The sequence below is a fragment of the Urtica dioica genome, chromosome 10 (genome assembly GCF_054948205.1).
Source record: "Urtica dioica subsp. dioica isolate 48M chromosome 10, U.dioica_male_clone48M_v1_H2, whole genome shotgun sequence".
In the NCBI taxonomy this organism is placed as follows: domain Eukaryota; kingdom Viridiplantae; phylum Streptophyta; class Magnoliopsida; order Rosales; family Urticaceae; genus Urtica; species Urtica dioica.
Window position 1 is genome coordinate 20,969,822 of NC_142765.1, and position 16,552 is coordinate 20,986,373.

The following is a 16,552-nucleotide window of genomic DNA, read 5'->3' on the forward strand; positions in this document are numbered from 1 at the left end:
CAACGAAAGTAACTCTCATGACTGGCCGTGGACTCGTAAAAACAAGAATGGAAGCAAAAAAAAAGGAAAACCATACAACAACTGTTCAATTTTTCAACATCTGTCCAGGAAAAAAAAAAGTTATCTTTTTGTATTTAGTGACCAAGGCATTTTGGCTTCAGAGTCCAAAATCTGGGTTTTTATTTTCTCTCCCTTTTCCATGGCAAGCATGAATGTTTCTCTGCTTCACTCACCATCACCTTCATTTCGAGCCAAGACCATTCGGTCTCAGCCTAGAAGACTACGAGGTCAGTCAAAGCATGATCATATTCTCTTCCTTTGACTCTCTATATTTTGTTACTGTGATTTTTATGCGTTAAGTTTCTTTGGTTTATTGTGGTATAGGCGTAAATACACGCTCGTCATTGAATGGAAGAGAATCAGAGTCGTTGAAGAGTGAAGTGAAAAAGTTTGGGGCGATTTTTGAACACAAGAAACGATTTCAGCTCTCTGCTCGTGTCACTTCAAATAACTTCCCTGTCAAGAAATCTGGGTATGTATATATATAATGAATCATTTATGTTTAGTGTTATATCTTAAATATAGTTTTGCTTACAAACAACTACAGAAAACTTATATATAGGAAGCTAGAAACCTTGGCGATGTACAATAATGAAGCCATTATCTTTTAATCAATAATAGATAATAGTTTTTTTTATTTTATTTTATTTTAAAAAAGAGATAAAAATGAGTTTTAAATAAGTTTGAATGAGTAACCGAAAAAAATAGGTTTGGAATGATTCATGCTTTCAAAATACAGGGTCTTGGATCACTTAATAGACTTTGATTAATTATATATATGTGTATATATATATATATATATGAAATAAATTTAAGAAAATATTGAAATTATATACTATTATATATTTTGATAAAAAAAAAAAAAAGGGTCACCATGCTCTTATTAACATTTTTGTGCTAGCTTACCACGTTCTTATATATATTTGTGCATGGATATATTGCAATATTATTACATATCAAATGACGTAATCATCAAATTTATTAGTAAGAATGCCACCATATACAGTTCGGTCAAATAGTTTTCATTCATTTGTGGAAGTGAATTTATGTTCCAAGTCTAAGGCCAAAAGGAGATAGAGAGATTTGTTAGTCGATTATAATTTTGGTCTCTTTTTTGTGGTTTATTTATTGTTACAAGATTTTTAGCACAATTGAGAGATACTTTGTCGAAGCTGGGAGTTCCAAATGGAGTTCTTGAATTTGTTTTTGGCTGGATCGAGGATAAAAATAACCCCCAAATTCCAGAGGCAAAAGGTTTCCTTAAACAGATTCGAAGCAGGCTTTTATTCCTATTCTTACATGAGCTTTATTTCACCCATGGACCCATTATCAGATTTACAGTTGGACCAAAGGTACGTGCTTCGTTTCTGTTTTTTTTCTCCTCCTTTTTTCCGTATTGATTTTTTTGCTGATAATTAATGTTTTTCTTCATTGATTGTAGTCGATTGTTGTAGTTTCTGATCCATCCATGGTTAAACATATATTAAAGGATAATGCGAAGGCGTATTCCAAGGTAAATAATCCTATGGAAAATTAGTTAATTTTTTGGGTAATTTAGCAAAATAGCCAACTTAAACGTTGAAAATTGCTAAATAGCCAATGTTTTGTAAATATTAGGTAAATAGCCAATTTTCTATATTTACAAACGTAAATATCAAGTAAATAACCACTGCCATATTAAGCCACGTCATCATTTATGACTATTTACCTAATATTTACCAAACATTGGCTATTTAGCAATATCAAACGTTTAAATTGGCTATTTTTCTAATTTTTTGTAATTTTTTTAGACCTTTTTTTGTGTTATGTTTTGCTCATAGATATATAATTAATGTGGTAATTTATTTTCATTTTTGAAGGGTATTTTGGCTGAAGTTCTAGAATTTGTGATGGGAAACGGGCTTATCCCAGCTGATGGTGAAATATGGCGCGTACGAAGACGCGCTATAGTTCCAGCACTGCATTTGAAGGTATTTGTCAACAGTGAAACTCACAAGTCAAAAGGAATTTCTGCGCTTTACATAGTCTAATTATTTTTGTTTTGGATTTTAAGAGACAATAGAGAAAGTAACAAAGTAAGTGTAATAAAATATAAACACATTTATTTATGCCTACAAAGTTTTCCACCGTTCTTCGTGATTCAGAAGTGATTTAAGAGTTAAAATGAAAAAGGGTATGTTTGGAACCTAGAAATTACATTCGAGATTGAGGAAAATTCGAGGGAAAATGTATAACTGACATTGATATCCTATTTTCGTTATAAAGTGGAGTGGATAATGAAAATCCAATGAATGTGTACATGTACCGACATGGGCGGAATCGGGAATTGAAATCGAAGGTGGCCGAAAATAAATAAAATTTATAAAATATCTTATAAATACATCTAATTTAAATTTATCAAGAAAAATTAAAATACCCCAAAATGTATCAAAACATAAAACGACTTCATTTCATAAAATAAAATACAAAACATATCCCTAAATTAGTATTTAAAGAATCCTTAAATACTACATTACTTTGTAAGCAAATTCTTCCATGCAAGTCGAAATGATAATAAATCACGAGTCTCTATTCTCACTCTCTTCGGCCTACGAGAGACAATAGACCATTTTGATTTTCCCTCGTATTTTCAAAGTCTAAATATATTCTTTCTTACGCGTAGTATTTAGCAGCAATGATGAATCTTTTCGGACAAGCCACGGACCGGCTTTGCCAGAAGCTTGAGGCTTCAATACGGGACAGAGAAAATGTCGAGATGGAGTCTATGTTTTCTCACATGACTTTGGATATTATCGGAAAAGCGGTTTTCAACTACGATTTTGATTCCCTAAGAAACGACACCGGTATAGTCGAGGTAATAATACAACTTAATTCTATATTCCACTAATACCGTTTGTCCAAAATCTTAAAACTTTAATTTTTTTTCTTTCATGTGTTCAGGCAGTTTATACTGTTTTAAAAGAAGCCGAGACGCGCAGCATTGAGACAATCCCGTCATGGGCTATCCCGATATGGAAAGATATATCTCCGAGGCACAGGAAGGTCTCTAAAGCCCTCAAATTGATCAATGACACACTTGATAGTCTCATCTCAATATGCAAGGTAATTTTGTTTGCTATAGTTGATTGGAGCTCTTGTGTCTTTAATTATTTCAAGACAATATGTTAAGCTAGAGAAGCTAATAATTTTTTGTAATTTTATTTTTTCGCAGAGAATGGTAGAGGAAGATAGGGATCAATTCAATGACGACTACGTGAACGATAAGGATCCAAGCATTTTACGCTTCCTTTTAGCTTCTGGAGACAATGTGTGAAATTTTCTCCTTTTTTCGGATATAATATAATATAATTTTTATTATTATTATTTACACATTATGAGTAATTATAATATGATAATACCACCGGATTTCTTAGGTGTCAAGTAAGCAACTTCGCGACGACTTGATGACGTTGCTTATAGCGGGGCACGAAACAACAGCCTCGGCTTTAACATGGACTTTCCATCTTTTGTCACAGGTAACCAATTTTTAGAATTTAGAATATATATACACTAAACTTTTTAATTGAATTATATATATTTATGACATATTTTTCGAATTAATGACGTATTTATGAAGTATAACAATCTAATTTAAGTAATTTCATTTTAATCTGTTGCAGAATCCTTCTGCAATGACAAAACTACAAGAGGAGGTGATTCTAAATTATGTCACAAACATTTTGTTGATATCAATATTTCCAAGAGAAATTTCGTTTAGTTTTTTTTTTTTTGTTATTTCTTATTGCTTTGTTAGGTGGATTCAATTCTAGGAGATCGATTTCCAACTATCGAGGACATGAAGAAACTCAAGTACACGACTCGTGTGATCAACGAAGTAAGTTGGGTTTTTTTCCTTCTTCTTCATGTACATATAAATTTTTTTTTGAAATTGATGATGTATTTGAATAATTTCTTTTTGGCACATTTCATTAATTTTTTGTTTTTATTCTTTTCTTGTAGTCTTTGAGGCTTTACCCACATCCTCCATTGCTAGTCCGACGAGCACTTGAGGACGACATGCTTGGTCAATACCCTATCAAAAGGTTGCTAAGGAAGTTTCATCACTATTCCTTTCTCTAATTAATTTAAATTTATCTGTAATTTGTTCGTCGCTTCGTTGCCCTTACATGCTTAAGTATTAAAATAAATTGTTTACAGGGGCACGGATATATTTATTTCAGTTTGGAATTTGCATCACAGCCCGACTCTTTGGGAAAATGTGGAGGAGTTCATACCCGAGAGGTGGGCTTTAGATGGACCAAATCCGAATGAGACGAATCAAAATTTCCGGTAACTCTAATTTTACATCCCTCTCCTTGATCCCAACTACAAGTTCGATATTTATATAACTATTTCGACAACGCGCATTGCTACGGACCAGGTTCGTCTCTTTTATAAACTATAGACCAAAGAAAATACGAGTGATAGTTCTTACGGAATTTCAAGAAGTTTTGTTCTTTCCAAAAAAGAACTTCTCCATACACTCCCTATTATTTTATCAAAATTTCACATGCATACTTATTTCCCGTACTCTTATTTATAGACATCTTTAGGGTCGGCGCGAATGAAACAAAGTTGCCCCACAAGGCTCAAATAGCTCATTAGTTTTCTCAGTCCAACGCTTCCCAGTGCATCTAGATTTTAGACTTTAATTTATTTTGGATGAATAGTTTCGGAAAAATTATGTGACCTAAACAGTTTTGTTCCAATCACTCACGAAATTCTGGTTAGGTCAAAACAAAATTCATGTTCCGAGCGAACGCCAAGATATAGTGAAACATGAGAATTAGCCACGAATTTTGTACTTTAATAAAAATGTACTGAATTTTCAACACACATATTATAAAATAGCTATAGATAGTGTTGTATTGCTATCAAGCCTCATCCTTGAGCCTTTTATGAGTATGTAGGTACATGGCCTTCGGTGGTGGACCGCGGAAATGCGTTGGTGACCAGTTCGCCACATACGAGGTGTTACTTCACACCCCGAATATTATAAATGCAACTTTTCATCATAACTATATAATATATATATAATCTCTCCAATTAAATTCCCATTTTGTTTACTTTCACCTCCTCTGCTTCATAGGCTGTAGTAGCGCTTTCGATGCTTGTCCGGAGATTTGAGTTTAAAATGGCGATCGACGCTCCTCTAGTAAGCTCCGACACTGTAAATTGTTTGAAAAATTTGGTAAAATAATGTCAAATATCGAAGAAGGAAAAAAATTTATTTCGAAAGAACAAAATGCTCTTGAAAACCAAAGTAATTGAGAAAGGTATGATCATATGGTACGCTGTTGGCTGCATTTTTTTTTTTTGTATAGGGGTTATTGGTCACATTTTACCAGGAAAAAAAAAAAAGCGCTGTTGGCTGCATTTTTTTTTTTTTTTTTTTGTATAGGGGTTATTGGTCACATTTTACCAGAAAAATTTTATTTTTTTAATTTTTTTTTTGTGAAATATACTCTAATTTTATTGTTAGGCGTTCAATTTTGCAGAAAAAAATGTTATTGGATTTGATAATTAAATATTGGTGTTCAAATTGATGGGCAGGTAAACATGACTACAGGTGGAACAATACATACTACAGAAGGGTTGCTGATGACTGTGACCAAAAGAGTTACTCAAACCGGAGAAGTTGAACCCATATCTAGCTAGCTACACCATTAATATCAGAGCTTCAAAAATTAGAGCCTATCAATACTATATTTTAATGGGCGAGAAAAAGTTTTTTTTTTTTTTTTTTTTTTTTTTTTTTCTTTTTTTATTACAATCTACCTACTTGTGAGAACGGAGGGAAGGAAAAAGAGAAATTTCATTAATTGGGCTTAATAAGCCATTAAATATCAAGATTAGACCCTAATGTTTAAAAATATCTGAATATGGACTTTTGGCCCAAAATCGGACATAAATACCCTTGATTCAAAAAACCCATGTGTTTTCTCTCATTTTCAAATGATTTTCATCACAAATCTTTTTCATTTTCGAATTGGTTGCGCTAGGATTAGAATTTTCGGTGGTCGAGCTCACCGCTGAGCTCGTGGGGTTCGAGGCAACGCCCCGATTTTTTTTTTTTTTTTAGGAATTTGGGTATGTGTTCAGTTTCGATTTTGAGGGTTTCACCTTGAATTTCATCGTACAGCATCGTACGACATCGTACAGCATCGTACGATGTCGTACGATGAGATACAATGAATCTCACATTGAATCTCACATTGAATCTCATCGTACGACATCGTACAGCATCGTACGACATCGTACGATGAGATACAATGTGAAACCCTCAAAATCGATAAAATTCATACACATTATAATGTACTATGTCGTACGATGCTGTACGATGTCGTACGATGCTGTACGATGCGATACGATGAGATTCAATGTGAAACCCTCAAAATCGAACCTGAACACATTCAATGCTGTACGATGTCGTACGATGATGTACGATGTCGTACGATGTTGTACGATGTCGTACGATGCTGTACGATGCGATACGATGAGATTCAATGTGAAACCCTCAAAATCGAATCTGAACACATACAATGCTGTACGATGTCGTAATCAAAATCGATGAGATACGACATCGTACAGCATTGTATGTGTTCAGATTCGATTTTGAGGGTTTCACATTGAATCTCATCGTATCGCATCGTACAGCATCGTACGACATCGTACAACATCGTACGACATCGTACATCATCGTACGACATCGTACAGCATTGAATGTGTTCAGGTTCGATTTTGAGGGTTTCACATTGAATCTCATCGTATCGCATCGTACAGCATCGTACGACATCGTACAGCATCGTACGACATAGTACATTATAATGTGTATGAATTTTATCGATTTTGAGGGTTTCACATTGTATCTCATCGTACGATGTCGTACGATGCTGTACGATGTCGTACGATGAGATTCAATGTGAGATTCAATGTGAGATTCATTGTATCTCATCGTACGACATCGTACGATGCTGTACGATGTCGTACGATGCTGTACGATGAAATTCAAGGTGAAACCCTCAAAATCGAAACTGAACACATACCCAAATTCCTAAAAAAAAAATAAAAATCGGGGCGTTGCCTCGAACCCCACGAGCTCAGCGGTGAGCTCGACCACCGAAAATTCTAATCCTAGCGCAACCAATTCGAAAATGAAAAAGATTTGTGATGAAAATCATTTGAAAATGAGAGAAAACACATGGGTTTTTTGAATCAAGGGTATTTGTGTCCGATTTTGGGCCAAAAGTCCATATTTAGATATTTTTAAACATTAGGGTCTAATCTTGATATTTAATGGTTTATTAAGCCCAGAAAATGAAATTTCTCAGGAAAAACCTAGTTATGGTAAGGCACATAAGACACAAAGAATGAAAAGAGTTTAACATTTTTGGCTGCATGAGGTTATGATATAAAGGTGTTTATGATATGGTGGCTTCTTATTGTGAAATATGGAAGTTTAACTTTTTGTGGTTAGATTTGTTGCTCTTTTGTGAAATTCTGCGTCCATGAAATTCTGAAGATAAGATTTAAGATGCATTGACGCAAATAGGTTCCTTTGAGTTTGACGCAAGGTTTAAAATATCGATACCGATACTCATACCGAGGTTCTGATTTTACGGATATATCATCTGAAAACGTAAATCAAGTTAATCCGAGCTTATAGAAGTTAATAAATTATTTAAAAAAATATTACCTTAAAGTCTTCTAATTCAAATATTACCTTAAAGTCTTCTAATTCAAACATATCTATCGCCATATCCACGCAAGGTTATGAGACATTGAGAGTTGGAGACTCTATAGTTCTTCTATGTATCTTCTGAAGGTACTGAATTGACTAGTGCACTTCTAGAGACATAATAAGAAAAAACCATTTAACCTCTTATGTCTCGAAGTCACTACGTATGAATTGCATCGTGCTTACCTCAATCCTGAAATGAGACATGTCATTTCATAGCTTACGTATTCTCATTTGAGAAAGTCAGAGTTCTAGATTCACTGTGTGATATAGACATGACCTATTGGTGAAGTCCTAAGTTATGAAGATGTCATGAGTAACTTTGTGAAGATCTCATAGATATGGAATTCATGTACAAGATTGCTGAAATGCAATGTATATCACCTCATGCTTTGTTCATTGAGATGTGAATAAATGAACTGACCAGTGTCCAAATTGAGTCATGACTTTTTGGATGAAACAATGTGACTTGTTAGCTCCTCGTCAATACATTGTTTCTAACTTATTCCCAAGCGACAAATGAGTTGAGGAAATAACAGCTAGAAGGGTAAAATTAATGGTAATTTTGTAAATCCTACCTAGTTGATGATATTCATGAAGGGTAAACATAGATAATATTCAATGGATCCACTCATCACAATTAAGTTGAATTCTTGAATAGAAAATAAATTCATTTAAACCGAGAGATTCTCAGTGTCAACTCTTTAGTGGAGTCAGTTGACATTAAGCTAAACTTGAAAAAAGTTTGTGAACTTTTGAGTCCAAGTATGTTACCTCAAGCTTTGTTCATTTGGATCCACGAAGTCACTGCCACAAGTCATTTCGAGTAGGATTAGCTCAAGCTTTGTCCCCCTCTCTCTCTCTAGAATTCCCTTTTTGTTTTTGTTTTGACACCTAGGTCCACATTTGACCTAGCGTTTTGTTTTAGCTCTTCGACTCTAAGACTTGTTCTTGAGTCGTCGTGTTTCAAAGTGCCCACACACTAAAACATTCTTCTATTGAGTGATTCATGTGATAGAAACTTTCGTGGTTACTCGAATTCCCGAAGAACGAAGAAAGACGAGCTATGTGGGGAGACGAGCGATTCAACCTCAACAAGTTTCTCAACGATCAAGCTACGTAAATGTAAGTAAACGAGTAATTTCTCTTCAATAGTTTTAATTTAAAATAACATGTGCTTGCTCTTTGTCTAGGTTAGTAAAAAATCGTTTTTACTTGTTTAAAGAAATTTTTAAATTCCGCCGCTTGAAGAAGCGTTAAACTTTTGTTAATCCTAGATCTATTCCAACACCCACCAGGCCGAACTAAATTAATTAATTGGTGAGATTAATGTAATTTACTTAGGAAAATGGTCCACCAAGCCGACGTAAATTAAATTAACCTAAGCAGTTAGTTAATTTACTTCGTTCGGGTGAACTATCTTCTTAATAAAATGAAACTTTTGCTAGAAACTTAAATATATCTAAAGAATTGGATAGTTGTAACAAATTCTTCTAAAAATATTTTACGATCGATAAATATTTTTAATTTTCATAAAGAAACTAGAAAATAAAAATTTAAAATTATAATATATATGTATATATATATGTATATACATATATATATATATACATATATATATATAAAGTATAGAATTCATCTTCAGATTCAAATACTGTTCAATGAACAATTTTTTTTAATATAGAAAAGATAAGAGATTGGACCCTAGAGACAAGAAGTATTCATTCGAAGCGATTTAAAGATAAAAAAATTCTTCAAAAGATCTTCAAATTCGTTTTTTTTAAACCTAAATATTTCTAAATACGTCTTTATATATTTAGTTATTCAAACTAAAATATATTGAGTATTCCGCACTAATATACAAGATATAGTGCTTGTAAAATATATAGCAACTACCAACTACTAGTTGCTCTTTAGTTTTGGAATACAATTTTAACTAAAAGTAATAATTTATATAACTACAGTAAATTTAAATTAAAATAATCAATTTTATATATTTCCTAATCATAATAAAAAAAGAATATAACCCTGGGCTTGACTATTGAGTAGTCAGCGTCAAATCCAGCCCCAGCGGGTTTTAAGCGAGATTTCAGAGCCTATATATATTCAGTATATCTCCTCTAATACGTTAGCTAAGCTACTCCACAGTTACTTATCTTCCTAGTTTTTTTTTATCTCTTTATTTTATTTTAAACCAAACGCGAGTTCTGAAGCTTTCTCCGGCAAAAGTAGTCTCAGGATTTCGCTGTGTTGCAAAGGAAGAAGAGAAAGTTTTGCTTACGTAAGTTCTCTCTCTCTCGTCGTTGCTTAAATATTCTTAAAATTGATTTCAAGAGACAAACTGATATTTTCGTGCACGTTTTTTTTTATTTTGTTTTATTTATTGCTTTGCTAACCTTCGAGTCGACCAAACGGACATCGATGTATTTATTAGGGAAGATAGTGAGTTTCTGAAGAAGAACGGTGTTTTTTTTAATGGAGAAGAAAATTAAACAAGAGAGTATTATTTTTATTATTAATATTATTTACATGAAATTAAAGTCAAAATCTGCTTGCTAAAACAGGCGCATTGAATGCTTCAGTTCAGATTGGCAATTATTTTATTTTTTTGGTATTGATTTAATTTGTTGGGCATTTAATGTTTTGTTACCTCGAGATCCGCGATATACGTGTTTTCTTTAGATTAGTCTTTTGTGTGTATCATATATCATATAATAACTCAAAGTTGTGGTCTTCATTGTTGTTGTTACTTCTATATTCTCAGAGGTTGAATTAAATTACATTTACAATTTTACATACATACATACGTATATATATAGTACTTGTACGACATTTGTTTTAAATGCAATTCAGTTGTGACCCATAATGATACTCATACATATCTCGTTTCATCTTCATTATCCATCATCATCAATAAAATTTTCTACTGAGAGGTTCTTAAGTAACTCCCAAGAAAAAAAAAAAATTAAAAGCTTGTCTGTTGGGAGATTTTCTTGTGCTTGAATTTGAGTGTGTTTGAATCGCAGGAGAGATTAGAAAAATGGAGACACTTTTAAGTCCTTCAACATCAAGAAGAAGCTTAAGCGCAAATAGCTCTACCAGGCCAACCTGGCTTCTTTCAACTCTTTCTGGTATAGTATATTGAATTTTAAATATTTAAATATATATATGTACATATATATATATATATATATATATATATATATATTGCTACAGAAAAAAATTGCCTTGAATTTTTATTTGAATTCGTGGTGAGGGAATTTGGGTATAAAGTATGTAACTGTTAATCAATATTGTTTGATTATTTTACTTTATTTTAATTATATATTATAATTTTTTTTTCTCTATTATAAAATTTTGATTTGTACAAAGATTTTTTATTTTTTTTTTGAAAAAAATTTGTACAAAGATTCAAAGGATAAAATAAAAGCATTTTCATTTATTTCTAAAGGACGAGTTGAAGTTGAGAAAGTAGTTTAAAGTGATCTTCTTCATGTCGCTTTTTACCCATCAGTTTATAATCGTTAAAATGAAGTGTTTCAAATTTGAAATTTAGAGTTTCCTATTATCTTTTTCGTTCGGAATCTTTTAACTCAGAACGGATTGAAAGTATGAACGTTACGTAATGTCTTTTTGCAGAGTGTATAATATAGATAGATGAGATCTTGTTGGTATATGTGACAATGACCTTTCTGTTTTAGCTCTCGTTTATTATTCTTATTTCCTACTTATTCCTCGAGACTCTCATGTACCCATTTATTTGTGTTCTTATTTCTTAAGATAAAAAAAAACTTGCCCATTACTTTTTGCTTTCATTTTTAAGACAGCGGAAGTTGATATTATTGAGCTGAGATAATTGAATAGTTTTAAATCTCTGTTAAAAAAATTAACTAAAAAGACTCTGTTATTATTTAATCATTTATTTATTAAATTTTGAGACTTGCAAAAAGCAAAAGTGTTTCTCAGCCTGTTGTACCAATTTCACTAGCAGTTATTATTCACCAACAGTAAAACGACATGCGTGGTAATAATAAAGAAGCTAGGTTTGCCAAAAATGACCCATAGACACCGTGTAGCCTTTTCCGAGTAAAAGAAAAAAAACAGCTATAATTCATTGTCGTTTTCATTTGAAGAATCTCTAGCTTAGACTGAGACGTTACCTCTGAAAGGAGGGCTTAATTGGTCCTTTTAGCTTATTTTGGTCACTCCGTCTGTTACATACGCGTGATAGAGAAATAGAAATATATATTAATAGTAACACGTTTATTTTTTAACTAAACTATTGTGCTAGCTTAGTAATTAATTTAGTGTAAATGTTATGGTTTTTATTTGATATAAATTGGTAGACATGACATTGATAGATTTCAAAACTTAGGCTGCTTGATGGAGACGTTACAAAAATTGACATTTAGGAATAAGCCAAACCAATTCATACCCAACTTTTTGAATTTTCACATTTCAAATTTTTTGTCGTGTCGTTTTAAAGGGATAATTTTTATGACTATTTTTTGAGGGGGCGGGATTAATGACAAATATATGAAAATATTAAGCTTGTCTATCAAATACATTCTAAAACAATTCTACAATTATTTTTTATTTTTATTTTTTTTTAAGTGAAACCTACAATGCTACCATAACTATAATCTTCCATAGTTTCAAACTTTCAATAAACATTTCTACAGTAGTATCTTAAATTAAGACTTTCACTAGCCTTACTACATGTATGTTTATATGTATATGTTGAACATGTTGGTAAATGTATTTAATTTCCGTCCGAGTTGGTTATTTTTCTTAAATTTATTATTTGTGTTTTGCTATATTGAGTTCGATGAAATTGGTATATATTTTTAAATGTGGAAACTTTATGTTGTCTCTGTCCCAAGCATTAAATGGTAATAAGAAAGATTTCAGGCCTGTACCAATAAAAACAGACCAAATAATTATACAGGACCACTTGGTTGTGTTTATTATTTCTTCCATATGTTCGTTGGTGAATTCTGCAAGCTAGAGAGTTAATTCGTTTACATGACATTATTTATTTATGTTTTATATTATTAAAATCCTTGCGTGACACGTGGCAGAATTAGAAGAGAGGATGAAGATGTTGGCAATGAACCCGAACGCCGAAGATCATCAACAGCTTCAAGAAAACGAAGGAGACACATTTGCGGAGCGAGCCGAGTCGTATTACCGAAAACGCCCTCAGCTCTTAACCCTTCTCCAAGACTTGTACAACTCCTACGTCACTCTCTCTGACCGCTACATGCATTCAAATTCCAAAAACACCCCTGCCTCAAAACGACATGTCTTTCAAGCCTCCGTGTCCACAAACGACGCCGAATCCGAATCCGACGTGGAGAGCTCGCTTTCCTACCAGCAACCGCAAGAAGAACAGGCCCAGGAAAGCCAATGGCCTTCTCAGGTAAATTCAAAGCCCAATTATTGTTGCGAATATTTAATATTTTGACTTCTGTTTTGAGAAATGTTCAAATATGCCCTTCTGACATTAATTTTTCAAATATGCCTATGTTAAAAACAAATTTTCCGTATTTCTTAGTTTCCTTTTTAGTATAATTACAATTACAGTAGAGCATCCATTTTTTCTTACTATGTAAAGTTACTCAATTATTTAGTCAGCTTAAAACAGTCATTACTTTGCATCTCCAAAGTAGTCATTCAATTTTTTCCTTGAAAAAAGGGTAGTCATTCCCATAAAAAAAAAAGGTAGTCATTCAATTTAAAAAAAAAATGCTGTGGACATTCATTAAAAAATCTAATTATATTTATAAAAAAAAATTTCACTGCTCTTGTTTAAATAAATATTTCTAAAAATTATCGTAAACTAAATATTTTTTAGATCCTTTACACTTAATTAAAACCCAAAATTTTACAGTTAAAGTTAGCACATTCAATAAATTAATCACACATTTAAACGTTCAAATTAAATAATTTATTATGGATATTAATCTATACTTAACAGAAAATTATGCCTGTTATAATTTATTTCTTAGTTTTTTTTAGTATAATTAAATACCTAAACCTTCAAGCTTCAACTAAACTACCTTGAGTATCCAATTCTTTGACTCTGTAAAACTACTTCCATTAAAACCCTCAATATATACTGAAAAAAAATAAAAATATCGACCAATACTCCTGTTTAAAATAAATACTTCTAAAAATGCTCGGAAAATATATATATATATATTTATTAGTACGTTGAATAAATATATATCAATGAATGGTTGACATGATTGGTTATTTTGTTTCTCCGGCCAGGATTACGATCTAGTTGTGGCGGAGCTGGTGGCGAAGAGCGTGGAAGTCGAGGTGGCGTCCGAGGAGGCCGCCACGTGGGAGCGGCGATTCAACGAGTCGGCCCGCAAGGCAGAGCTCCAGCGGAGCCTCCTCGAGGTCCTCGAGTCGGAGCGCGTGGTCCTCCTCAACGAGAACGCCAGGCTGGAGTACCACGCCGCCTCGCTGGCGCAGGAGAACGGCGGGCTCGCGGCCGAGGCCCACTTCGTGCGCTGCCGGGCCGCTGAGCTGGCGAGGCGGGCCGCAGCCCGCGCCAGGGAGGACCGCAGGGTGCGCCAGCTCAGCGTGCGGATCGAGGACCTCCAGGGGCAGATCCACGGCCTCGAGAAGCGCAACAGAGAGCAGCAACAGATCGGGTTTCAGAGCTGCAGTGGATGCAGTAGCAGCAGCTTTAGCAGTAGCAGCTGCGGCGGCGGCGGCGTTAGTTTGAAGAATGAGCTGGCGGAGAGAGAGAGAGAGGGCGAGAGCGATGACGTGGCGGCGGCTTTCGAGGGGTGTTTTAAGGTGATCAGGAACATTGAGTTTAGTCCCATGATTAGGAAGCTCGAGTTTGGTAGTCCTATGGTGGTGAGTGTGGTTGATCACAAGGAGAAGGAGATTAAGGAGAAGAAGAGTGGTTTGGTTGGTTTTTGGGGGAGGGTTAAGAAAATGGATTTGTTTGTTTGTGGAGCTAAATCTAGCAGCTCTTCTTCTTCTTCTTCTTCTTGATCACGTGATTGGGTGATGAGAATATGTGTAGTAACTTTCTGGGTTACTCTCACTCTCTATTTATATGTTTTTGGTGTGGCGGGCTTTCCTCGCTTTTATGGTAAATATATGTTTATGGTTTTTGGCTCGGTTTAACAACCCGAGCGCATAATATATAATATAAATTGATTTTGTGCTATTATAAATTAGTGTAGCAAGCAAAGCTTTTAGTTTTCGCCATTGTTTGTCACATGGAATTGTAAAATCAATCAAATTACCCGTACGAAAAAAAAAAAACTCTGTTTTCGGATAATGCGCTGGGAACAGAGAGCGAAGGATGTTAGTTTGGCCCTCTTATCCCAAGGGAAAGTCTAACAGCTCGATGGTGTCGAAACGAATTGTAGCATCAACGAAGCTTTATTCACAAATGGGCTCGTGTGATTATTGGCAGAGGCGGATATTTGGGTTTTTAAAGTGGATCCCGGGATTCAATGTTGCGCTAAATGGAGCAAAGTTCGAAACTTGTTTCTACCCGGGACTTGTTCGAAGTTGCGGACAATATTTTGAAGATAATAACCCCATGCAAATGATAGTTGTGATTGACTGGTTTTGGAACTAATAATTGGTAGTGGTTCACTAACTCTGCTCGGCTGGGCTGTCTTCTGTGTAAAGAGGATTGCGTTGAGTTCGTAAATCATTTATTTCAGTCCTAATGGCTACTTACAAATTTTTAGGCCATAATGGCGACGTGGCTACTAACAATCTTACCGTAAGTAATGTGTTAATAAAACTTCATATGGAAGTTTTATATACGTCGATTTAGTCTTGTAAATAACATCTCGTGACCATTTAATAAAAACTTACAAAACGTTGACTAAATGACAAAATTAAATGTTTCATACGATTATATGTCTCTATTGAACCCATAAAGTAATTACAGACGTGTTTTATTGGCTAAGAGAGTGATTTTAGCCGTCGGAGAAGCGCGCTCCAATCGCCAGACTTTTTTGGTGGAGGACGAGAACATCATCATGAAGTTTGTTGAAGTCAGCACCAAGACCTTCTAATCCGAGCGATCTGCGGAGTCTAGCGAGCTGAGTTGGGCGAGCTGAGCGAACTGAGGAGATGAGCGATCTGCGAGCTAAGGACAGCAGTGCGTTGGCAGTTGGAAGGCTAATGACGTGGCTTCATCACATCGCATAAGGCTTAGATCTACGGTGGAGTTTCATCTCATGTACTAATAGGAATCAGACTGTGTCTATAAAGTCTCATTAGATTAGTTTAGTCAGTACCAATTTCTGTTTACTGTTGTATTGAATTTCTTCAGAGTGATCTATTGTTGTGAGGCTTAGTCAAGAATTGAGAGGCAATTTCTCAGGGTTGTTCTTGACAGGGTAGGTTGTACATTAGGTCTTGAAGAAGATACAATTGAGTGATTGGGGACGAAGGGATTGTAAAGACTTTCATCGGAGAAGATAATCAGAGTGACTCGAACTACCTATTCAGAGGAGTTCCGGGGATTAGGCATTCGTGCTGAACCTCGTTAACAAATCCTGTGTGTCTTTCTCTTACGATTTCTTGCACTTAACGTTTTTGTCTGGTTTATCGCGGCTGTGCGTAGTTGCTTCTGCAGGAAGGTACTGCAATAGGAGTGTTCGAGAGATGACAATCCTCAACAAGTGGTATCAGAGCCTTAGGGTTCGAAAGCACTCCTCA

The 16,552-nt window shown here is 34.3% G+C and overlaps 2 protein-coding genes across 3 annotated transcripts; both read left to right on the forward strand.

Moving 5' to 3' along the window:
- Positions 1 to 199: 199 nt before the first annotated feature.
- LOC149383927 (protein LUTEIN DEFICIENT 5, chloroplastic-like) lies at positions 200 to 5,857 on the forward strand. Its single transcript, XM_089628581.1, has 17 exons — positions 200 to 308; positions 376 to 440; positions 474 to 532; positions 1,199 to 1,412; positions 1,502 to 1,573; positions 1,920 to 2,030; positions 2,723 to 2,914; positions 3,001 to 3,162; positions 3,272 to 3,367; positions 3,474 to 3,575; positions 3,720 to 3,752; positions 3,854 to 3,934; positions 4,060 to 4,142; positions 4,258 to 4,389; positions 5,010 to 5,070; positions 5,189 to 5,254; positions 5,653 to 5,857. The coding sequence occupies exons 1-17, from the start codon at positions 200 to 202 to the stop codon at positions 5,755 to 5,757; spliced, it is 1,743 nt and encodes a 580-aa protein (XP_089484707.1). The 3' UTR covers positions 5,758 to 5,857.
- Positions 5,858 to 9,943: 4,086 nt separating this feature from the next.
- Positions 9,944 to 14,955, forward strand: LOC149383928 (uncharacterized). 2 transcript variants are annotated; one of them, XM_089628250.1, is made up of 4 exons: positions 9,944 to 10,118; positions 10,864 to 10,968; positions 12,919 to 13,259; positions 14,114 to 14,955. In XM_089628250.1, exons 2-4 carry the CDS (start codon positions 10,878 to 10,880, stop codon positions 14,855 to 14,857), a joined length of 1,176 nt encoding a protein of 391 aa, XP_089484376.1. In that variant the 5' UTR covers positions 9,944 to 10,118; positions 10,864 to 10,877; the 3' UTR covers positions 14,858 to 14,955. The 2 variants fall into 2 exon arrangements, with proteins under 2 accessions (XP_089484376.1, XP_089484377.1); XM_089628251.1 differs by lacking the exon at positions 9,944 to 10,118 and adding an exon at positions 10,704 to 10,770.
- Positions 14,956 to 16,552: the final 1,597 nt, after the last annotated feature.